At 42.9% G+C, this 25567-nt stretch overlaps 2 protein-coding genes across 2 annotated transcripts in view; one reads left to right on the top strand and one right to left on the bottom strand.

Annotated features, from left to right (window-relative positions):
• Window positions 1-60: 60 nt before the first annotated feature.
• On the bottom strand, window positions 61-5898 carry LOC309797713 (uncharacterized protein). Its single transcript, XM_082646152.1, has 5 exons — window positions 5695-5898; window positions 5290-5398; window positions 4548-4587; window positions 3611-3843; window positions 61-1721 (listed from the first exon to the last, which is right to left on the bottom strand). The coding sequence occupies exons 1-4, from the start codon at window positions 5836-5838 to the stop codon at window positions 3831-3833; spliced, it is 306 nt and encodes a 101-aa protein (XP_082502278.1). The 5' UTR covers window positions 5839-5898; the 3' UTR covers window positions 61-1721; window positions 3611-3830.
• Window positions 5899-12640: 6742 nt separating this feature from the next.
• The window catches only part of LOC309797712 (U3 small nucleolar RNA-associated protein 25 homolog), a gene marked incomplete at its 5' end in the record, with an annotated part of 28277 nt that continues 15350 nt past the window's right edge, over window positions 12641-25567 (top strand). The window contains 3 exons of the mRNA XM_082646151.1: window positions 12641-12682; window positions 18774-19184; window positions 21164-21383. Of these exons, the coding sequence (XP_082502277.1) occupies window positions 12641-12682; window positions 18774-19184; window positions 21164-21383 (673 nt within the window). The remainder of the gene's footprint in view (window positions 12683-18773; window positions 19185-21163; window positions 21384-25567) is intronic.

Below are 25567 nucleotides of genomic sequence, written 5' to 3'. Positions count from 1 at the left end.
AAAGGTGAACAATAGGAAATAAGAATTCTAGGTGATAATATATCAGTACAGACCAAACAACCAGAGAAACTTTAGGATAGTCAAGCCTCCTAATGTTTCCTCCAGGGTTTTTTTTTTTTTTAACTTTTTTTGAGTTCAGAACGCGGTTTTTGCCCAAATTCTACCTGCTACTTCTTCCTCTTGTCTAGAATAGCTAACAGAACCAAATGAGGATTAAAATTTCAACTTCAGTGGCACCGCTGGTTGAAGAATGGCACTGGGACCAAAAAAGGCAGTCAGGACGCAGAATGAGACCAACCTGACGTGCCCACCCAGGCACAGGCTAAGACACAGGACCTGAGAGACAGCAGAGCCCTGCCTCAGCCTACCACAGGCTTGTCTAAGTAACAGTCATGGGGACAGAGGCATGGCCCAGTGTTCTGTATCTTGACTTTGGCGATGACAATATAAATATACACATTTGTCAAAACTTATCGAATTGTATACTTAAAATGGGTACACCTTGTTGAATGTAATTCATACCTCAATAAAGTTGATTTTAAAGTTAAATTAAACAGTCGCCTATGGGGACTTCCCCAGTGGCACAGTGGTTCAGAATCCGCCTGCCGGGCTTCCCTGGTGGCGCAGTGGTTGAGAGTCCGCCTGCCGATGCAGGGGACATGGGTTCATGCCCCAGTCCAGGAAGATCCCACATGCCGCAGAGCGGCTGGGCCTGTGAGCCATGGCCACTGAGCCTGCGTGTCCAGAGCCTGTGCTCTGCAACGGGAGAGGCCACAACAGTGGGAGGCCCGCGTACCGCAAAAAAAAAAAAAAAAAAAAAAGAATCCGCCTGCCAATGCCGCGGAGCAACTAAGCCCGTGCGCCACAACTACAGAGCCTGAGCTCTAGAGCCAGCGAGCCACAACTACTGAGCCCATGTGTCACAACTGCTGAGCCTGCATGTCACAACTGCTGAAGCCCGCGTGCCTAGAGCCTGCTCTCCACAACAAGAGAAGCCACCACCGTGAGAAGCCCACGCACTGCCACAAAGACCCAATGCAGCCAAAAATAAAGAGAGAGACTGGGGAGACAGGGTGGAGCTTTCTGGCTTCTGCGGTGCTTCCTGGTAATAAGGACCAATCAGATTAGCCACTGCCGGGTCTCACAAATCTGTAAAATTACTGCTCCAGTAAGGAAGAGCAAGTGAAGGATAGAGAGAAAAATGCAAAGTACTTTTCTCCTCTTTCTCTCCCTTCCCTGCTTGGGGAAAAAAATCAGAAGTCTTCCCCTGACCCCAGCTGTGGATCGTGAGCTTTGAGGAACTGGCCTTCCGTGCTATCATTGTTCAACTGTTTGTCCTCATGAACAGCCGCGCCCACTCGCAACACTGCCTAACCCTGAAAAACACAAAAGATCTCGGAGAAGCATTTCTTTCCAGCTCTACATCTAGCTGCTAAACTATCTGTTTCTATTACTGCTCATTCCAATAACAAGAGATTTAACAGGTATTAGACCACAACCACCCATACTAAGCACCAGCTGAATTCAAACAACATGAGCTGTGCTCTGACCTTGTGATGCTTTCAGAGAACAGTTGCCTCCTCTTTCCTCTTCGAGAAAGTTGGTTTCTAGGCTGAAGAGTGACTCATGTTTTGCATCTGTAAACTCCTTTGGGGATTCCTCTGCTGTGCCAGGTGGCCCGTGCCCATCTTTTCCCTTAGGGTCAGCAGGTAAGGCCGCATCTGCAGTTTTGATAAAACATTTTGTGAAATTATTTACTACTCATAATTACACTTCTGTTGACAAATGAAATCTAATTCCTTAGGCTATCATTTACTTTTAAGCAAATTCAGGTAGAAGACATAAGTTTCAAAACTGAGCTTGACTGCTGACCTAGTACATGTAAAGATGTTCAAATCAGCGTTGATATAACAAATAACTAGAAAAAATGATTTCGTCATTTCTATCGAAGGGGTACTAATTAAATTACCACATATTATTTACAATGGAATACTATGTGATTAAGCTAATGTGAACCCACAGTTACACACGTTATATCATTAAAGAAAAAAGTAACTTACAGAAATGTATGAGGCCATTATGCACATACACACAAATATATATTCACTCATATATCCATAAAAAAGTAGCCTGGAAGGTTCTATAAAATGTTAAAGGTGTTCATCCCAGGGTGGAGGAGATATACGTTAACTATATTACCCTCTTAAATTTTTACAGTAAATATATATTACTTTTATAATTTAAAAAACCAAACTTTTCATTTTTAAAAACCTAAAACATGAAAGAAAAATGGAAAACCAACAAAATTTAAAAAGTCCCTAAGTCTGAGGCAACGATTTTTTTATCCGAGTACAAGTGATGAATGAAAATACTAAGAATGGTGTGTGACACCTTAGAGACAAAAATACAGTAAGGCAAATAGGCATTAAGATAACAGAATATAAAAAGTTCCCCAGATATATTCAGACAATGGACTACTATTCCAGTAATAAAAAGAAATGAATTACTAATATGAACTACACGGATGAGTCACAACAACATGAGGAGCCAAAGAAGCCACATGCAAAAGGGTACTTATTGTGTGCTTCCATTCATATGAATTTCTAGAAGAGAAAACACTAATACATAGTGAAAGAAAGCATGTCAGTGGTTGCCTGATGCCAGGCCTGGGAAACTGACTGTAAAAGGACAAGAAGGAACTTTTTGCAGGTATTGGAAGTGTTCTGTATCTTGACTTTGGCGATGACAATATAGACAGACACATCTGTCAAAACTCATCAAATTACATACTTAAAATGGGTACACCTTGTTGAATGTAATTCATACTTCAATAAAGTTGATTTTAAAGTTAAATTAAAAAGTCACCTATGGGGACTTCCCTGGTGGCACAGTGGTTAAGAATTCGCCTGCTAATGCAGGGGACGTGGTTTCAAGCCCTAGTCTGGGAAGATCCCACATGCCGCAGAGCAACTAAGCTCGTGCGCCACAACAAGAGAAGCCACCACAGTGAGAAGCTGGCGCACCGCAACAAAGACACAATGCAGCCAAAAATAAATAAATTAATAATAATTTTTAAAAGAATAGTCACCTAGATGTCCGAGTGAGACAGAGTTCCTTTCAGCTTTCAATCCCAGCTCTTCTCTGAAGCCTCCCCTCATGTACCCTGGCAGCATGTGACCACTTTGCACCTCTTTAACACCTTATATTTATCGGTTCCATTCAGATTTGATGCTTGAAAAGTTTTGTATATTTTATGTCTATCTTCCACTAAACTTGGTTCCTCTAAGGCAGGAACAATCATCTCTTTCATAAATTGAGACCATTACAAAAACAGAATTATGTTCCCTTTCCTCTCAATCAGGGGAATTTGAAGTAGGATTGATGAAATCCTGGAAATCATAAGCAAAAACGTCATTTCTGCATTTTTATGGCCAGAGGGTCCTGTGTTTTCATCAGATTCTTGAAGATATCACAGAGCCCAACAATGTTAAGAATCTCTGCTTTGAATCCATGTGCTTTCACCCAGCTCTATGGTACAAGGCACCCTGCCCCTGGGGCAATCTGTCTGTGGTCCCTGCAAAGATGATAAACCCACATCAAAGACACTTACTCTTCCGCGTGTCAGTAGACTCTACTGCCGTCTCTTCCTCCACAACGATGTCACTATCGCCGTCTTCAAGATTCATTTCTGTCTCATCTGTAACACTGTCTTCTTCCTCTTCCTCCTCCTCATCTTCCTTGGAAACATCCTTTAACGTGGCAAGTAGTCTGTTGTAACCAGAAACTTGTTCTGGTTCACTCTATGCTTCACTTTCAGAACTTGGAAGTATCTAAACCCTCTGACTAAAAGGAAAATGGGGATTTTAAAAACAAAAATTATATTGTTCTTGTTGCTACCCCACGACTATCATCAGGCCCACAGTGGAACCAAGTTCAGACTTTTCTAAATAAAAACTAGCTTTTCTGCAAATATGCAATCCTATCTATTCAACCAAACCTAGCACCAAATTTGTTTAAAACAGCTAATCTAGCTATGATTCTAGAAGCTCTTCCTCTTCTTTGAACTGCTAATGTTCCACGTGGGAAGACAGCAAACTAAACACATGGAGCTTTAGGTTATAAGGCGATCTAACCTATGTGTCAGCCACTTGGCACCTTTAAAGGAGCAACAGGAAAACTTACAACAAAAAAGTGTACTTTATTTCTGAGTCCGTGGTAATGAAATAAGACCTTTGATGATTTTGCACTCTATTTTATGTTAAGCAAACATGACATTCCCTCTTAGGATTCACCAAGAGCCCTCTGGTAAGCCTCCTTAACAGGTTCTAACAGGCTACTCTCTCAGGACAGTTTCATACTCTATACTATATTAGTTATCACAATGGCATCTTAACAGACATCTGCACTTAAAACTAAGCAATATTACTAAAATATAGCTTACATCTAAAATCAGAAAGAGTGGAACTGTAGCCAAACATTATTACCATATATAATCTTAAAAGTAACCGTCCAGAATCTACTATCATAAAGAAGGTATAAAGCATTACCAGTTGACAAGTCTGTGGTTTTGCTTCCTTTCTGGAAACCCTGAGAAGAAACAGGCAATGTTAAACTTTAACTACTAGTATGTAGCAATTAGGAAAAGCCTAATGATACAACTTTAAATGAACATGGCAGACTATACCGTTATAAATACATTATATCTATTGTCAAGTTAAAAACTCCATATGCATTTGGACAGGTTTTGTAAGGATATGCCAAATAGATAATAATAGACGAATGAAAAGGTCTAACAAGACCACATGACAAATACTACAGTCACACAGTAACAGGCTCTCATCCAAAAGATGGGAAATTTTGGCAAATACAAGCCCTCGGGGTTCACCTTTTCTAGCAAATTTCTTAAGTAGATTATCCCTCTAACTGTTGATAAAGCAGCCCAAAGGGGTGGGATGAGCACTAAGATCATAACTGAGAGTCTGGACACTTATAGAGGAACCCACAACTACCCAAACATTAGTTTCCTCATGGTCATTGAATACATAGGTGATGTCGAGGGTCCCAAGCAATTCTATTTTTTTTTAACTTATTTAATTTATTTATTTTTGCCTGCTATGGCTCTTCGTTGCTGCGCCCGGGCTTTCTCTAGTTGCGGCGAGCGGTGGCTTCTCTTGTTGCAAAGCAGGGGCTCTAGGCTCGCGGGCATCAGTAGTTGCACCACCCTGGCTCAGCTGCTGTGGCTCGCGGGCTCTAGAGTGCAGGCTCAATAGTTGTGGCGCACGGGCTTACTTGCACCGCGGCATGTGGGATCTTCCTGGACCAGGGCTCGAACCCCTGTCCCCTCCGTTGCCAGGCGGATTCTTAACCACTGCGCCACCAGGGAAGCCCCCAAGCAATTCTTTAAAAACATATAAAACGAAAACAAGCTTATAAAATCTCCGCCCAATCGCCACACGGGAGGCGTGCCGTCTAGCATAAAACTACAGGCTCAACAAAGGGTAGGAAGACCGGTGAAGAACCCCATCTCAGGCGGGAAGCCGTCAGGATCCCCGGGCGAGCTAGGCCGGCGCCGGGGCAGCGTGGGACGCGGCGGGAGCTGCCCTGTCACTACCCCCGGGGCACCGGCGGACCAAACGCGGGGACACGCGGGCTCCCACCGGGAAAGGACGCCGGCAGCGCCGGTCCCAGCCTTGCCTCTCCATACGTGTCACAGAAGGGATGCTCCTCGCCGAAATCCCTTAGATGCTTCTGCTTTTTAGTTAGGGAGCTGAGCAGCTGGCTCCGGCTCCGGCTCCGGCTCCGGCTCCGGCTCCGGCTCCCGCTCCCGCGTTTGCCCATGGGGAAGACGGCAAGTCAGCCAACCTCCAAGAAACGCGTCTTGCACCTGGAAGTAGTCTCGTCAACCCACTCACGCGGGCTTGCCAACGGCGCTTTACGGCGGAAGCAGGGTGCCATAAAGCAGACCCGCTTTACGTCGCGCTTGTACGACAGGCATTAGAACTTCCTGTTTCCCATTCCGCCCCCTAGCGAGGCTCTTTGGAAGCACGTGCACGCATGCGCAGCTTTTCTCTGAGCCCCGTAAGGAAGACAGGCAGGCAGGGAGGCTTCGGGCTTCCCCAGGTGGGTAAATGGGTGGGTGTACTTTGTGCGTCTGTTTTGGCTGTGAGAATCAGCCTGCATAAACGTGTAGTGACTGAGATGGTTGAATGCAGTGCCTTTATATTATGCCATAATACAAATACCAACTAACATTTAAGGCTGCCGGTGCATCTCAGTTCATCCTCACAACAACAGTAAACAAATAGGCCTTGTTAATAAGCCTGATATTGGAGATGAGAAAGCTGATGCTTACAAAAGGTTACATACACACTAGCAAGAGAGGAGATGGAAACCTAATTCTCTCTGATGCGACCACAGGCTTTTCCCACTAGGATCTGCCACATGCGTGTGCCATGTGAAGAATGAGGACGCAAGGCTGAGATTCCCGCCCTTTACCCTACCCCCTCATTTTCTGAAAGGATTGCAAGGGCCCTTGGTAACAAATCTGTTCTGGCATTTTTCATGTTAGAAAAGCAAAAACACATCCAGAGAGGTAAAGTGACTTTCCTAAATCACCCGGAGAGTCGATGTTAGAGAAAGCAGTAAAACTCAATAAAGTGTCTCAAAACTGAATTGGGGCAAATTGGGATGGAAAACTTTTAAAGGGTAAGTAACTTTTCTATATCTGGGTCGTGGTGGTGGTTACACCTTGTATACAATTACCGAAATTAATCAAACTGTACCTTTAAAATTGGTACATTTTAATGCAAGTAAATAATAACCTCAATAAACAAAGAGGGAAAAAACAGCGCAACTGGACTTAATACTCTAGAGACAGGCAGAGTGTGCAGGGATACTTAAAAACCACAGGATAGGGCTTCCCTGGTGGCGCAGTGGTTGAGAGTCCGCCTGCCGATGCAGGGGACACGGGTTCGTGCCCCAGGTCTGGGAAGATCCCACATGCCGCGGAGCGGCTAAGCCCGTGAGCCATGGCCGCTGAGCCTGTGCATCCGGAGCCTGGGCTCCGCAAGGCTCCGCAAGGCTCCGCAACGGGAGAGGCCACAACAGTGAGAGGCCCGCGTACCGAAAAAACAAAACAAAACAAAAACCACAGCATAAACACAGAGACACTTTGTTTCTAATAGTAACTTACAATGTCAATCATAAACCACAGAATTCACCTGAATATTTAAGGTAAAATAGGAGCCATCAAAGATAGTGTTCACTGCCTCTGCTATTAGACGAGCGTCTGTGAGAGAATTGGACCTTTGTCCAATACCATGTCACACCTATACAAGTCACACTACAACTATTCAAATCCTAGTTTTCTCCTTCTGGGGACCATCTACTCCTAATTAGATTCTGGGAGCTTAGGGTAGGGGAGGGAGGCAAGGGGGAGGGAGGATCAAGAAAATATGCAAACAGCAGGTAGTGCCAGCTGATGGCCCAGCCAAGGAACCCAGAAACAAACACACATCTGTCTTCTGTCTCATTTCAACATAAAAAGTACAGTCACTTACGTAAACAAAAGGCTGCTTGCAAATCTCATCATACATACTAAGGCACTAACCACAGTATAACCTGGCTATGACAATAAAGTCATACAATGTTTTTTCTCCTCCCACCCTATTCCAAGTGCCCCAGCTTCCCTCCCCAGAGGCAACCAGTTTCTTGGTGTTCTTCCAGAGATCTGCTATAAAAAGCTATACTCATGAGCACTTGATGTGACTCTTTACTCTCTCCTGCTTTCCATGTCATTGTAGTCCTATGGACAGGTCTAGACTGTTCCCAGGTTCAGACACAACTGTGCCCTAGCTCCACCCAAGTGGTCTCATCATTGGCTCACTGAGCCCGCTTCTGAAAATATTTATATTAGCCTTTGACAACATAAAAGGGGATGCTTTGTGAAATTTTAACCTGAGACTTCGCAATTTAAACATATTTTTCATGCCTCCAGTGAAAGTTCTCTTAGTAAAACCCACACAAAGAAGATGCGTGTGCCAACTAGTGAAGGCCCTGGGAAAATTGTAATAAAGGCAAAATTTGTTCTTCCCTTTCTTCTTCCCATGCTCAGCCCTTCCTTTTCCATCCTGCAGGGTTTTCTTTGCCCTTTGCCCTCAGGGACTCAGTACTTTTTCAGGGGTAAAAACAATCCAGGAAATAATCTTTTATACTAGTTTGTAAAGAGAGGCTGATGAATTAATGTTACTTGGGTATTTCAATTCGGGGAGACTCCCTAGGATAACGATCTCAAGGGGTGGGAGGGCGGTGGCTGTCCCTTAAGACAAGATGGTCAGAATATTCAGAAAAGTGTTAGTTTTTCTTTATTAAAAACTTTTTCTTTGGAAAATTTCAAGTATATACAAAAGTAGACAAAAGAGTATAATGCACTCCCATGTTCCCATCCCTTGGCTTCAATGCAAGGCCATCTTGTTTCATTTATATGCCCACCCACTACCCCTAACTCCCGCCCCTGTATTATTTTTGAAGCAAATCCCAGACATTGTATTATTTTATCTGTAAATATTTATTTCTAAATATCTAAAAGATAAGGGTTCTTTCTTTAACATAGCTACAATGGCACTATTTCACCTAAAAAAAAGATGATAACAATTATTTAATATCATCATGTAACCAGTCAGTATTCAGATTTCTGATTGTCTCATAAATGTCTTTTTTTTTTTACACTGTTAGTTGAACGTGTTCTGCTATTCTCTGTGTTTCTCGCGAATACATTGTGGGATTTAGAACTTTGATCAGATTTCATGATAGCTGATATTTTATACTTCCATCAGGAGGCGTATACCGTCTGGTTGCCTTTCATTTTGTGATGTTACCAGTCATTGGTAGTCAATGTCTAAATTCGTTAATTCATTAGAGGTCACATTCTAATTCTATCATGAGGTGATATTCTAATTCTATCATTTCTTCTTCACTTACTTGCTGGACTATTTCTATGAAAGCAAGCTTTTCCTTCCCCTAAATTTTGCTTACCCAGTGGTACTGTTTGTATAGGAAAAGCAGAAGAAATGCTTGATTCTCTCCCTTCATTTACTAATTTTCAACACAAGGAGTCAATTCACTGGATCTTCTAATGTTGACCAATCAACTTTTTTAAAATTTTTAGTATCATTATGAACTCATGGAATTACACAAATTGATGTGTTTTAATCCCTTGCAAATATTATGGTGTACATGATTGGAAAGAGCTTATTTGACATATAGTGATGTATTTGAAAAGACAAACTATGTCCTAATACAAACCACAGAAAGTAAACAGTCGTCTATCTGAGATTCTCAACAGAGCAGGAATGGGAAGGTGGGGAAGGAGCACAATTTGAGGATACAGATCAGATGCTGGGGAAGTTTGAGCTTTGAAATTTATGTGATAATATAAGTGGTAACAAGGGCACATGTATTCAAGATATGTTGACAGGGAGCCATAAATAATCCAAAGGTATGACTCTCTAATTATGAAAGCTCCGACACCTCAGCTACTGATTTGGGAAGATTCTGGGGAAGGTGTGTGTGCACCCACACATCTGTCTCCTCCTAGATGCCTCAAATCAGACAGTCTCCTCCACCACATGTATGCATACATGTCTGTATACACCCCAAAGCCATCCAGCCTCTTCCTGAGAGTGCTGGCAGAAATCCATAAATGAATCTATCTCACTTTCCAACCCAGACAATGAAACAGACTTTGGCTTGGGACTTTAGGAGAATTCTCCACTAACGTGTTCAGAATTACTTGTTTCTGACTCTCTTCTTATCCTTGGACCAAGCTGAGCACTGGTAAGTGTTCTCAGAGAAGCAGCTTTCTTTATTCCAAACTTGGACCTGTATAAGAGGAGGAGGAGGAAAAAGAAGGCTCAGTAACTCCCTTGGAAGTACGCTGCCCACCTGGGGCCCTCCCTCCAAACTTCTTCCCTTCAGCACCAATCTAACAGCCCACTTCCATCTCCCCTGGCAAAGAAAGTTGTCACTGGACCTGCAGATAAAAGAGCCAAACAAGAAGTTACAAGTACCATGAGCGTGAAGGTTCATAGTCCTGATTTCAAATATGTTTCCCTGTTGGGACAGAGCAGTGTCCTGATTTTGACTTTGGTCAGCACCAAACTACCTATCCTTTGATTATCTATGGCTATGATATGAGATCGTGGATATGAAAGCTCTCTGAAATTGGACAAGTGCTGTGTGGATGGGAGGGCTTCTCACTGCTATTATCGGCTTTTTGTTTCCTCCTGTAAATCATTCTCTCCAGGCCTCAGTCAAGTCCTTGAGGGCAGCAAGGCGCAGGCCAGACAGGAACTCCTGTAAGTCAGGAGCTCCTGGCACAGGGCTAGGGGCAGGGTGATCTCCACGAGCAATGGAGAATGTGTTGACTTCAGAAAAATGAGTTATCTGGGGATACAGGATCATTGGGTGTCAGTGAGACAAAAAACTGGACTTCTGTTCAGTAAGACTGATTGACCAAATGTGTTTTATCGTGTCTCCCTCCCCAGGCCATTCCAGTAAAATGACAATGAAGGAATAAAAAAAAAAGATTTTAACCCACAAGGGTAAGAGAGGACAAAAGCACAGGCGGGGAGATAAGATGGATGAAAGATTTCAACAGGAAATATTAGGAGGTGAAGTATTATGTTAACAAAAATAAGGAGTGGGGAGGGCTGATATTTTGATTAGAAAGCTTTCAGTACTATTTAATTTTTAAAGCAGATATATATAAAATTTAAGAAAAATATTATTATAAGTATTTTTTTTAAAGAAAGAAGCAAGAGCACCTGGGACTCAGGAGAGACCTGGGTGTCAGATCTTTCTTTGGTACTTGGTGACAGCAGAGCTTGTCACCGTCTCTGTCTGAGCCTGAGCCCCTTTATCTGAAGGAGCTGAACAAATCCCACAATCACCTTCTAGTTCTAACAATTCCTAGTTCTACAAGTAACTTATAGAGGCAGCACTGACGTCCTCAGAAAAACCACCTGTGCTTTGGAATTAGTCAAAAGTTGTCTCAGATTTCCCCTTTCAATTCCTAGCTGTGTGAGCTGGCTGGGCCTCAGTTTACTCAACTCATGCATGAGGATACTGCCTATTTCTCAGGACTGACAGAAGGATTAAATGAAATAAGTAAAGCAACAAATAAGTAAAGCAGCAAATGTATGTTTTCTCAACTGCTGCACCTCCCATATTTAGGCAAGGATCTGGCACAGTTCTGGTCACCAGGCATTGGTTTAATTAAAACCTGAAGAGTTCAGAAATGAGTTACTGTATTATTTATTCTTGGGGTAGGGAGAATGTGAAGCACCTCATTTCTGTTGATTGTATTAGGGGCAAGGTCCAAGTGTGGGTATCAGAGCCTAGTGAGTAATTCCTTTGAGGAGAGGTAGCTAACTAAAGGGTAGACAAGGGAGGGCATGAATGAGAGGTTCTTTGACCAACTACCTTCCATCCCTCCACCCCTCCACTGTGGGGACTTTCTCTTAACAGTGTCGACATACACAACCTCAACCTAGATTAGCCTCCTATTCCATTACCTGTCGTTCTGCAGAAAAGGTAAAGATGGTGTCCACAGGGATTTCCTCTCTCTTGAGTGGCTCTGGACTGGCACACTGATTTTCCACACTATGGGCTGCCTTCCACACTAATTTCTCCACATCACTTAAAACTTTGGTTGCATAGCATTCAAACAGGTCATTCGATCTGGATGCTGCTCCTAGACACCTACAGCTCGACCCCCCTCCTCAATTCCCAAAGTCTGAATCCCAATTTGTCTGAGTTGAACTGAGGCCTACAAGGTGACTAAATGCCGTGGAGGGTTAGCCCAATCCAGGAAGAAAGGGAAGATGTACATACAGATATAAGAGTTCAGTGTTGATCTCGTGTAACCCCTGACCACGAGCGCATCCGGGTCAAGATCAGAAAGGATTTATATCTTTTCTCAGACAGACCCAAACCAGAGCCCTGGGCCCATCCCACATGAGACACAAGCATCATTCCTTCATTCATCCTTCAGTAAATATTTATTCAGCGCCTCTTATATGCCAGACAAAATCCCTGCCCTCATGAAACTTACTGCCTCCTACTGTTTTCTTTCATTCCTACTGAAGCCCTCTGTTTAAACCTTCCCATGTGTATCCTTCTACTATTGTGGCCCCATCCTATCCCCTACCCTAATCTATCCTAAGCCCCTTTGTGAGCTCTGATCGGTTTACTCTTCTGGTCAAAAACATTCTGTGGTTTCCCAATGTTTATTGAATCAAGAAACTTGATTCACTCATCCAACAAATGTTTATTGCATGTCTACGATGGGTCAGGCTCTGTTGTAGGTGCTGGGGATACAGCGGTGAGCAACAGATAAAAACTTCTGCTCTTATAGTGCTTATATTCTAGTGGGGGAGATAGACAATAACCAAGATAAACAAGTATGATAAGTAAAGCATGTTAGTTGGTGATAAGTTCTAAGAGCAATAAGGCAACAGGTCAGGAAGTGGAGGGGGCGAGGGAGAAGTAAAATTTTAGATAGACTAACCAGCAAGAAGAAGACATCCAAGTAAAGATCTAAGAAAATGAAGGAGGGAACCCTGGGGATAGCAGAGGGAATATGGGTCCAGAAGGAGAGGCTGGCAAGTGCAAAGGCCCTGAGGTAAGAGCACACTTTAAAGGATGAGCAGGGAGGTCAGAATGAGGCCCAGTGTCTGGCAGAGTGAGGAGAGAGGGGAGACGGTTGGGATGTGAGATCTGAGATCTAATAGCTGCAGCTTTTACTCTGATAGAGATAGGGGGCCACTAGGGGTTTTGAGCAGAAAAGTGATGTGGGGTGACTTGTCTTGCAGGATCACTCTGGCTGCTGTGTTTAAAATAAAGAGAAAGGAGAAAATGGCCAAGCAGGGAGATGAGTTGGAAGGCCCCTTGCTGGCCCTCTTCTGTTTGTCCAATCACATCTCTTACTATTCTGCTACCCTGTAGCCCTAACAGACTCTTCTTCCCCGAACACACTTGGCAGCGGCTGACCTATCATCCTTGATGAAGTGGCCTCCACTTCGAATAATAATAACAACTGGAATAATAGCTGCTACTTATCCAGCATCAATAATTCCATTCAATTTTTTAAAAAGTATTGTCTAATTTCACTTACAGACATTATTTCATTTAATGTTTATATTTTGTCCCCACTTATTGGGAAAGCTGAGGCTTTTTACAAGTTGCCACCAATTGGAAGGTCCCTGGGCCCAACCATAAGATAAAGAACACTTGATTCCCTTTTGGTCTCAAGTGGACCATTTGCATCTTTATGGGTCTCCAGACCACGTGACCCTCTGGGCATTTCCTCACAGGAAGCCTGCACAAAGGGAGAGGGAGGTGTTTAGGATGACCCTTAAATGTCAATATTAATTATCTGGATAGAAAAACAGAAACAAAGGACATTTTAGGCAAAGAAAATAGCACTGCACACGTTCAGAGGTACCACATGGGAGGGTCAAGAAACTGCAGTTTACTGGTGTGTAGCATTTATAGGGATGCATTAGGCAGGAAACAGATCTGGAAGGCCTTGAATGGAATGTCATATCAAAGAGCTAGACTTTCTCCTATTTACAGTGAGGGAACATTGAAGGGTTTTAGGTAAACAAACAAGTAAACAAAAATATTGTTTAAGCTTTAACAAGGTAAGAGTGTCCGGGAATGTTGAGGACTGTGTCTACTTGGAAAGCATGCATTCCTTGTAAAGGAAGCAGCCAGAGTTCTGGCTGATGGTTGCTGTACAGAAAGACAAGCCCAGTTTTGCCACTGGGAAATCTGGATTTTTATATAAAATCTTCCAATTTTTATATGTTTGCAACAAGTTTTTAAAAATTTTTGATTACGTATAAAATTTTAATTGTATATAAAACCCCCCATAGGAGCTGCCCTCTGGGGGCTTCTGCCTGGAGTATAAGTAAGCTCCAGGAGGACAGGGACTTTGTCTTATTTCCACTGTGTTCTCAGTGCTTGCCACAGAGCCTGGCACACAGTAGGTGTTCATACATGTTTGCTAAATGTATATGTATGTGTTAGTTATTAGTATTCGTATTGTACGCTTGAGGCTCATGGAGGACAATAGATGACACGGGAAGTGGCCACACTCAGGTTCAAGTTCAAATCTCTGAACTTGGAAATAGACAAAATGTCTTGCAAGAAAGATGGATTAAGGTAGACTAAGAGTAGAAGAGTAGAAACAGCTCTTCGTCAGCCCCTTACACCACCCCCATCCCCTATCCAGGATGTGGGGACGGCTCAGATGGCCTGTGTGTGGCTCCACTTGATTTTAACCCCCCTGGGAAACTTCTGATGCCGTTCTCTGGGACTGTTTTCCCTCTCTTATCTCATTCAGACCTAGGAATCAGAGATGAGGCAGCCCACTCACCACCTGTCCCTCCCCAGCACAGTGACATCTGTAAAACGTTGAGTTGCTAGCAGTAGCAGTTTCTTCTGGGTCTTTCAAAATCAAACAAAGACCCACCAGATCTTGCTGTCCAGGATCCTGGATGACTAAATCCCTAGGGGTACCAGGTAGCTACCAGGCTTTTTCTGATCTAGTTCACTCTTTTACAAACATTATTAGCAGAGCTGCTCATGGCTGCTGCATACATAGAAATGAAAGGAGGGGGGCTGTACAGCAGAAACTAACACAACATTGTGAAGCAACTCTACTCCAATAAAAATTAATTTAAAAACAAGAAAGAAAGGAAAGGAGGTGGGAAAACAATAGAGCCAGTGAAGGGGGATTTGGGGAAATAGAATATCAGTGTTTGAGGCTTCTAAAATCAGAGTCAGGATTTCTGCTAAGATCTACTCAGTTGCCATAAAATCAATCCTTCCTTCCTTTCCTTCTTTCTTCCTCTCTTCCTTCATCAAATCAGACAATAGTTTAGTCAGTCAAGAAACATTTGTTGTTCAGTGTTCAACAGACTCCCATAATTGGCAGGGAATGATTTGAATGATGCCCATGAACTGTGTCACATTTTATTCATATATTCATACACTTTCAATTTATTCAGAAAGGATAAGGAAAGAAGGAAACACTAGCATGTTTTGCCAACTATTACAATTCACAGGGGAAAGCTGTTGTTCCTCTCTACAGTTCTGAGAGTAATTTACCAATTTCTGGACTCTTTCCAGAATCTTGTATTTGAAGGCACAGTCACGGCTCAGTGCACTGCTTTCCTTTTATTTATTTATTTATTTATTTAATTCATTCACTCATTTATTTATAGCTGCGTTGAGTGTTCGTTGCTGTATGCGGGCATCCTCCATTTGCGTCCAGCAGTGGCTACTCTTCATTGCAGTGCATGGGCTTCTCATTGTGGGGGCTTCTCTTGTTGCGGAGCACGGGCTCTAGGTGCATGGACTTCAGTAGTTGTGGTGTGTGGGCTCTAGAGTGCAGGCTTAGCAGTTGTGGCGCACGGGCTTAATTGTTCCGTGGCATGTGGGATCTTCCCGTACTAGGGCTCGAACCCATGTCCCCTGCACTGGCAGGTGGACTCGTAACCACTGCGCCACCAGGGAAGCCTGGCAGGCGGATTCTGAACCACTGTGCCACTGGGGAAGTCCCCATAGGCGACTGTTTAATTTAACTTTAAAATCAACTTTATTGAGGTATGAATTACATTCAACAAGGTGTACCCATTTTAAGTATACAATTCGATAAGTTTTGACAAATGTGTATATTTATATTGTCATCGCCAAAGTCAAGATACAGAACACTGGGCCATGCCTCTGTCCCAATGACTGTTACTTAGACAAGCCTGTGGTAGGCTGAGGCAGGGCTCTGCTGTCTCTCAGGTCCTGTGTCTTAGCCTGTGCCTGGGTGGGCACATCAGGTTGGTCTCATTCTGCGTCCTGACTGCCTTTTTTGGTCCCAGTGCCATTCTTCAACCAGCGGTGCCACTGAAGTTGAAATTTTAATCCTCATTTGGTTCTGTTAGCTATTCTAGACAAGAGGAAGAAGTAGCAGGTAGAATTTGGGCAAAAACCGCGTTCTGAACTCAAAAAAAGTTAAAAAAAAAAAAAAAAAAACCCTGGAGGAAACATTAGGAGGCTTGACTATCCTAAAGTTTCTCTGGTTGTTTGGTCTGTACTGATATATTATCACCTAGAATTCTTATTTCCTATTGTTCACCTTTATCTTAGGTCTTAATATAAGGTGCACTGCATTTGAAGTTTTACTACCTGGGTCCCTGAATGGGTCATTTAACTTTGCTTCTTACGTGAGTGGGGCTGGAAGAGAAGGTTGGGTGGCCAGTGCAGAGCACTGACCCTGCCATTTTGATCATTTGTTCACCTCAGTTGAGTGTTGAGCATTTACATTTGTCTTCCAGTGCAGGTTAAATCAGACGTGGTACCTGCCCTCAGGGATCTTGCAGTCTAGTTAGGTGAGGTAGGACATGCACATATATGTGTTGGTGTGGATAACTGAGGGCAGGGTGGGGCGCTTGAGAGAAAGTGATGACTGTCTATAGGGGACCAGAGATGGCTTCTTTGGAGCCAGAACTGTGCCTGACACAGTAGGCTCTTGGGAAATAGTTATTTATTGTGAGTCAGGGGGTAACATTCAACGGATACTATTTGGATATATAGAAATGCGGTGAACAAGAGGATAGAATTTTCAGTTAAAGGAAGGAAAGCCACAGTGGCAGAAGAATTTGAGAGCCATGTAATTCAAAAATTACATTAGAGAGGTAGGTTAGAGGTGTATGTTGAATTTCAGTCCAAGAAGTTTCTTCAAAGGTTTTTGAGGTGGGGAATAATGTGATTAAAGAAATGCTTTAGGGAGATGAACCTGTCAGAAACTTTTAAGCTCTGGACTGGGATAAATGATGGGGAAAGTTGATGGGGAAAAAGATGAGTTAACATCATGAAAACAGGATGTCATTCACAGGGGAAGACTGGAAAATCCCTGTCATTTGCCCTAAGTGTTCTAATATTCTTTATTTCTGAATTAGATCCATTTGCACAACATGTAAACAAAGAACTGAAAGAAAAAGAAATCCAGGCTGTTGCCACAAATCCCAAAACTACCCACCAGCTAAAAGCAAGCAGTGGTCTTGGGTTTTAGTGGTCTCCCTGAATGTATGATACACACCCGTGGCAGATGGCTTGAGAGGGAGCAAGATAGAGGAAGACTGGAAGAGCCCAGTAAGGCACAGGCATAGCTAGAAAAGGCACTGGGAAGCTGGAAGGTGGGGACCAATAAGATAAGAATGCTTTGGAGACAGGTACACCAGGGTTTAGACCAACGTCTGCAAGGGGCTATCTCATGACCTAAGGCAAGTTAATCTACCTTTTTAATCTTCACTGTTCTCATCTGTTAGAGGGGGACAGTAATGCCTGCATCAAAATAAAGTAATTTAGTTTACTGGAAGACATGTACAAAGTGTTCAGTCAGACAGTAGCTACTGCTGTTCATTTGTTTGAAATATCTGAGATAAGTTCACACCTAAATTATTCAGTATGGAGCAGTTTTTGCTTCTTTTTTCGGTGATTTTTTTTTCACCACTGATGCTATTCATAAGAATTGGTCATCCTTGTTTCATTGAAATTTTTATTGAGGTAATAATTATAGATGCAGTTGTAAGAAATCATACAAGGGTATCCCATGTGCCCTTTGCCCGGTTTCCCCCAATGGTAGCATCTTACAAAACTGTAGTACAATATCACAAGTAGGAAATTTCCACTGATACAACCTACCTGTCTTATTCAGATTTCCTCACTTTTGCTCCTGCTCCTTTGTGTTATTTAGTTCTATACTGTTTTATCACGTGTAGGTTGCCCTGGCCACCACCACAGTCAACATACAGAGCATTTCCAGCACCATCAAGATCCCTCCTCTTCCCTGGTGCCATTTTATAACCACACCCACCTCCCTTCCCCCATTCCTAACCCTTGGTAACCGCTAATCTGTTCTCCATTTCTATAATTTTGTTATTTCAAAAGCGTTATATAAATAAAATCATACAGGTTGGCTTTTTCTCACGCAGCATAATTCCTTGGAGGTTCATCCCAGTTGTTGGCATATATCAATAGTTAATTCTTTTTTATTGCAGAGGTCATCCTTTCTTTATTGCTAAGATCAGCAGTTTTGTTACAGTGCAAAAATTCCCAAACTGGTATTCCACAAAATACTATTCTTTTCAATTCTAATATATGTCTCCAAAAAAAAAAAAATCCAAAACAACAACAAAAACCTTGTTCCACGTCCAAGTAAATTTGGAAAACTCTGGGTCAAACGAAGTGGAACGGAGTCCTTGTTACAGGACTCAGCAGAACCTTTAGTGTCCGATCTGCTTGTGACTCTCCCTGAGGGGGATTAGGTTTTGTGGTGGTTACCGAAGTTATTTGACCGTTGGGCCCCCTTTTCTTTTGTCTAGAGTAAATTTTGACTTCCTACAGTGTGGTCCACAGGACAGTTTGTGACCCACTGATCTAGTGAAGAGCTCACAAGGTTTCTAAAGTCAGAAACCTTGGGCTCTAACCCTTAGCTCTGTTCTCCTCTGTTTGTCTGAATCCTATAACCTCTGAACCTCAGCATTTCCTAAACTGCCAGAAGAGCATTATAGTGTTTAGCTTGTAAGGTTGTTGTGAGGATAAAGTGAGAGGATCTGTAAGTTGTGAAAGGCCTTGGTAAATTATAAAGCACTATATGAATGTAAGGTACTATAATTCATTTCTAACTTAGTTCTTGATCATTTCTCCCACAGTGGCCCATCCTGGGCCAGCTTGTCTTTTCATCCAGGTTTCAACAGTTGGAAACCTTTAAACCCCCAAAGGACATTGACTTAAAGTCACTTCATCTCCAGAAGCCTCTGGAATCCACCTGGATCAAGACCAACAGCCAGTTCCCCTCTTGTCCCCCAAATTCAAGTAGCCCCTTCACACCCCTCCAGAAAGAGCTCTTCTTAATTATGAATTCTTACCGGGACCTGTTCTACCCAGAAAGGACTGCCCTGAAGAAAGGGGAAGAGATCCGCCACGTGTACTGCCTGCATGTGATAAATCACGTTCTCAAAGCCAATGCCCAGGTGCTTGCCAACAACAGCAGATGCCGAAGCCAGAAACTTGGGTTGGGTGATGATGATGACTTCAGGGACCAAGGGCTAACGAGGCCCAAGGTGAGTGGCAGCAGCAGAACTTTGCCCTCAAGGAGGCTGTAAGGCTCTAACATATGGGTCCTGGCACTTAGCAGGTTCTCAGATGGTTTAATGATTGGAATAATGAATGAGTCCAAGAATGAGCATATTAGATGGGCCAGGTAATGTCACGGCAGTGCTGCAGACAGCTCAGTGGACTGTCTCTAACAGCAGATCTAACTGGAAAGTGGAGTAGGAGGTACCTCCATGATAATTCTCTCCTTAAAGATAAACCCTGATCCTACATAAGTAACACTCCACTATAAATCTCTTCTTTGTGATTGTCAGAGCTGGATGGGACCTTAAGGAGCCTTTTATTCAATCCCTACATATTACACCTGTGGACAGAGACCCAGATTCGTAGAGGACCTTGCTAAAGAGAACCAGAGAAAAAGTAGCAGAGACAGGACTAGAACCAAGGATTCCCTTCACTAAGCCACATAAATATGTAGACCTTGGAAAACAAAATCCCTGTTTTTGCATTGTATCCTTATTACTGCTTAAAGTGATGATTACATTTATGTGGCTCATAAGCCTAAGCTCCAGTGGATTGGGAGCTTACGTCGTTGAATTCTGTCTACGTTTTTCATGATGTGCTGGAGCTAGATACTGTGCCACCCATACCCCCTTACCCTTTAGCCTCTGTGTCTATATTGAAGAAGCCTCATCTTCTTAGATTCTTCTCATTGGGCTTAATAGGATTTTAGGATTTTGATACTGATATGGCTCTTAGAGATTTCTTAGTCCAACCCTCTTGTTTGATAGTTGGGGAAACCAAAGCCTAGACACTTACTTAGTGTGACAGCCGGGACAGTAACTTGGCCCTCTTCAAAACTGATCCATCATCCCTGCACTGTACCAAACTGAATCACTACACCCCTCTGGCTGTGCTGGTTGCCTTTCTGAGAAACTATCTCAGAATCTTGAACATCAGGATAATAAGATTATCTGTTTCCATTTAGAATTGCAAAATAGAATATGAGGTAGATTACCCATGAGTCACATTCAGAATTTGGTGAATTGTCTGATCTGACTGGGGTTATATCCATTGATTGTATTGTTTACACAAGGGTAGTTAGAAGGTAATCATTTGTTAAGCATCTTCTGTTTTTTTTTCCTCAACAGTTAAAATTGAGCACTTTTGGAAATGTTTGGAAAACTGAATCCTATATTTCCCATTGAAATATCATCTTATTTCAGAAATCCTTTATCATCATTTCTGAAAAATGTACTAGGAAATGTACTAGAAAAGTAATGATGCTTTAGTCCTTTCCTTACTAACTTTATTCTCTACTTAATACATCTAATTCATTTGTTCAGCATATTCCTTGGGTCTTACGGATCAAAATACTGAACTAAGTTCTGTGGGAGACAGAAATGAGTAACATTTCTTGTCCTCAAAGAGCTTTGTGTGTTTATGCCCTTGGGTTTTTGCTAATGGACACCTCTGTTAACGGCATTGACTTACCTCAAAGAGTATTTCTGGGCTTCCCTGGTGGCGCAGTGGTTGAGAGTCCGCCTGCCGATGCAGGGGACACGGGTTCGTGCCCCAGTCCAGGAAGATCCCACATGCCGCGGAGCGGCTGGGCCCGTGAGCCATGGCCGCTGAGCCTGCGCGTCCGGAGCCTGTGCTCCGCAGCGGGAGAGGCCACAACAGTGAGAGGCCCGCGTACCGCAAAAAAAAAAAAAAAATAAATAAAATTTCTACATTCTGCTTAAGAATTAACCCCACCCCCACCCCAAGGAGCCATGAGATTGAAGTCCATAGGACATGGTGCTGTGGGTCGGAAAGATGCTCAGCCTTCAGTACTGAGCCAGGTCCTATGTAAAGGGGGTGACACGGATGTGGTCCTTGGCCAGGGGCTGTGGAACGGAGGGCTCCTTAGGTCCCCAGCAGGCTCACCTCGAGCTGTCCTTCCTTCCCCTTGCCCCTCCAAGGCTGCCCATCACTCCCTCCACAGGTGCCGATAGTGGTGCCATTCCGGGAAGCTGCTTTGCGGGTGGTACAGCTCTTCATCTGTCTTCTTGAGGGCGACAGCAAGAAGAAAATAATTGTAAGCAACAAAAAGAGGTTTAATGGAGAGTATGGCTCAGATCCCAAGGAGAGACCACCCAACCTGAAGAGGCCTGAGGATTATGAAGCTGTATTTGTCGGCAACATCGATGACCACTTCAGGACTGGTAATTCCTCCTTGTCAAAACTGAGACCCTGAGGGACCTGAGGTGTGAGGTGCACATAGCTGGAAGCTAGAAGCCTGGAATTAGGCATTCTTTCAGAGGGTCACTGTCTCAGCCTCCTAGCAGAACCAGGACGCATTTGAGACCACTCGTCTGCCAGGGGAGAGTCTTGCCTTGGCTAATGGGGTACATACTTGGCTAATGGGATGGAGTGTCTGTGAAGGCATGTATGAAAGGCACCTGCATGTTTATAACAAACGTCTCAGCATGCCTATAGCTGGTAGCTCACAGTCAATGCTACAGGGCTTCTTGGGGGAGTTGGAGCTGATGGGGCTGGGTGGGTCAGTCTGGGGAAGATGAATAAACTAGAGCATCTGTACGTAATGGACTTCCCTCCTGCCTGCCATGTGGAGTGCCCACACCTGAATTATCTCCACTCTGGACTTACTGACTCCCACCCAGCTTTGCACATTTTTGCTTGTTTGTCATTCAGCTCCCATGTACTTGGTTGCTTGTTCATTGAAAAAGTTCCTGGAAAATATTTATTAGTCACGTATGCCCATTTACCACTTATTAAGCATCTACTATGTGCCAGGCACTGTTAAGCTGGAGATATGGAATTAAAAGTTACTGTTAAGCAAGTCCAGCCTTAAGACAAATCAGACAGTATGGGATGAGATGTGTTACGGTTAGAGGATAGTGGGTGTTCTAGTTAAAGTATTTAAAGCAAATATCCTTACTCAAAATGGGCTCAGGACTGTTAGGGAAGGCCTTCTGTTGGAGGTACCATCCATACTATGTTGAAACCTGAGTCAGATTTAGCCAGGTACAAGGTAGAGCGATGAGAGTGGAAGAAAAAGTTTCAGACAGGAAATGGCAAGTGTGGAGGCATCAGGGTGAATAAACCGGCAAGACTTAGGATTCAGAGGCTTTAGCATGGCCGGAGTGTGCAGTGCAAGGGGATTAGAGCTTACAGTTAGTTTTAAACATATGCAGGCGGCCAACAAGGAGCTGATAAATCAGTCTTTTGTTTAATTGATATATAATTGACATATTAGTTTCAGGTGTACAACATAGTGATTCAATGTCTATATACCTTACAAACTTATCACAACAATAAGTAAAGTTACCGTTTGTCACCATACAAAGTTAATGCAATATTATTGACTATATTCCCCATGGCATACATTGGATCCCTGTGACCTGTTCACTTTATAACTGGAAGTTTTATACCTCCTGATCTCCCCCATCCATTTTGCCCACCCTCCAACCCCGCCCTCCCTGCTGGCAACCACCAGTCTGTTCTCTGTATCTATCTGTCTGGTTTTTTGTTTTTGAGATTCCACATATAAGTGAAGTCACATGCTGTTGATATTTGTCTTTGACTTATTTCACTTACTGTGATACCCTCAAGGTCTATCCTTGTTGTCGCAGATGGCAAGATTTCATTCATCTATGGCTGAGTAATATTCCATTGTGTGTGTGTGTGTGTGTGTGTGTGTGTGTGTGTGTGTGTGTGTACACACCGCATCTTTATCCATTTGTCATCTGTGGACACTTAGGCTGCTTCCATATTCCATATTTTGGCTATTATAAATGTTGCATTGAACGTAGGAGTGCATATATCTTTTTGAATTAGTGGGTTTTTTTCTTTGGATAAACACCCAGAAGTTGAGTTGCTCAATTGTATGGTGATTCTATTTTTAATTTTTGAAGAACATCCATACTGTTTTCCATAGTGGCCACACCAATTTACATTTCCACTAACAATGCACAAGGGTTCCCTTTTCTCCACATCTTTGCCAGCATTTGTTATTTCTTGTCTTTTGGATAAGACCTATTCTGACAGGTTTGAGGTGATATCTCATTGTGGTTTTTTTTCTCTCTGTGCTTTGGTTAATAGCAACTTATAATACATGGTGGCTGTAAGAATTTATAACTCCAAAATCACAGCCTATCATTTTATATTATTTCATTTTGATCACAGCACTTACTAGCCACCTGATACATTCTTCTTTTTTTTTTTTTAATTGGAGTAGGTATAGTTGATTTACAATGTTGTGCTCATTTCTGCTGTACGGCAGTGACTCAGTTATACACATATATACATCCTTTTTTATATTCTTTTGCATTATGGCATATCCCAGGAGATTGGATATAGTTCCCTGTGCTATACAGTAGGACCTTGTTGTTTACCCATTCTAAAGGTAATAGTTTGCATCAACTAACCCCAGACTCTCAGTCCATCCCTTTCCCCACCCCTGACCTTGGCAACCACAGGTCTGTGAGTCTGTTTCTGTTTTGTAGATAGGTTCATTTGTGCCATATTTTAGATTTCATATATACGTGATATCATATGGTATTTGTCTTTCTCTTTGACAGACTCCTCTTAGTATGATAATCTGTAGTTGCATCCATGTTGCTGCCAAATGGCATTATTTTGTTCATGTTTATGACTGAGTAGTATTCCATTGTATATATGTATCACATCTTTATCCATTCATCTGTCAATGGACATTTAGGTTGTTTCCATGTCTTGGCTATTGTGAATAGTGCTGCTGTGAACATAGGGGTGCATGTATCTTTTTGAATTATAGTTTTGTCCAGATATATGCCCAGGAGTGGGATTGCTGGATCATATGGTAATTATATTTTTAGTTTTCCAAGGAAACTCCATACTGTTTTCCATAGTGACTGCACCAACTTACATTCCCACCAACAGCGTAGGAGGGTTCCCTTCTCTCCACACCCTCTCCAGCATTTGTTATTTGTAGACATTTTAATGATGGCCATTCTGACCAGTGTGAGATGGTACCTCATTGTAGTTTTGATTTCTCATTGTGATTTTGATTTGCATTTTCCTGATGAGTGATGTTGAGCATCTCTACATTTGACTGTTGGCTATCAGTACGACTTCTTTGGAAAAATGTTTATTCAGGTCCTCTGCTTTTTTTTTTTTTTTTTTTTTTTTTTTTTTTTTTTTTTTTTTGCTGTACGTGGGCCTCTCACTGTTGTGGCCTCTCCCGTTGCGGAGCACAGGCTCCGGACGCGCAGGCTCAGCGGCCATGGCTCATGTGCCCAGCCACTCCACGGCATGTGGGATCCCCCCGGACCGGGGCACGACCCCGTGTCTCCTGCATCGGCAGGTGGATTCTCAACCACTGCGCCACCAGGGAAGCCCCCTCTGCTATTTTTTAATTGGATTGTTTGGGGGTTTTTTTTTGCGTTTTTTTTTTTTTTTTTTGCAGTACGCGGGCCTCTCACTGTTTTGGCCTCTCCCATTGCGGAGCGCAGGCTCCGGACGCGCAGGCTCAGCGGCCACGGCTCACGGGCCTAGCCGCTCCGTGGCACGTGGGATCTTTCCGGACCAGGGCACGAACCCATATCCCCTGCATCGGCAGGCGGACTCTCAACCACTGTGCCACCAGGGAAGCCCCGTTTGGGGTTTTTTGATAATGAGTTACATGAGTTCTTTATATATCTTGGATCTTAACCCCTTACTAGATTTGCAAATATCCTCTCCCATTCAGTAGATTGCCTTTTTGTTTCATTGATGGTTTCCATCGCTGTGCACAAGCTTTTTAGTTTGATGTAGTCCCATTTGTTTATTTTTGGTTTCATTGCCCTTGCCTGTGGAGTCAGATCCAAAAAAATATTGCTAAGACTGTTGTCAGGGAAGTTACTGCCTATGTTTTCTTCTGGGAGTTCTGTGGTTTTCAGGTCTTATGTTCAAGTCTTTAATCCATTTTGAGTTGATTTTTGTAGATGGTGTAAGCTAGTGGTCCAGTTTCATTCTTTTGCATGTAGCTGTCTAGTTTTCCCATCACCATTTGTTGATGAGACTGTCTTTTCTGCATTGTATATTCTTGTCTCCTTTGTCATAGATTGTGACCATATAAATATGGATTTATTTCTGGGCTCTCTGTTCTGTTGATCTGTGTCTGTTTTTGTGCTATTACCGTACAATTTTGATTACTGTAGACTTGTAGTGTAGTTTAAAATCAGGGAGTGTTATACCTTCAGCTTTGTTCTTCTTTCTCATAATCAGTTTGGCTATTCAGGATCCTTTGCAACTCTGTACAAATTTTAGGATTACTCTAGTTTTATGAAAAATGTCATGGGTACTTTGATAAGGATTGCATTAAATCTGTAGATTTCTTTGGGTAGTATGGACTTTGTTTTTGAAT

Source organism: Mesoplodon mirus (genome assembly GCF_964341445.2).
Source record: "Mesoplodon mirus genome assembly, contig: HAP1_SCAFFOLD_909, whole genome shotgun sequence".
Taxonomy (NCBI): Eukaryota; Metazoa; Chordata; class Mammalia; order Artiodactyla; family Ziphiidae; genus Mesoplodon; species Mesoplodon mirus.
This window is presented reverse-complemented; position numbering and strand designations above follow the sequence as displayed.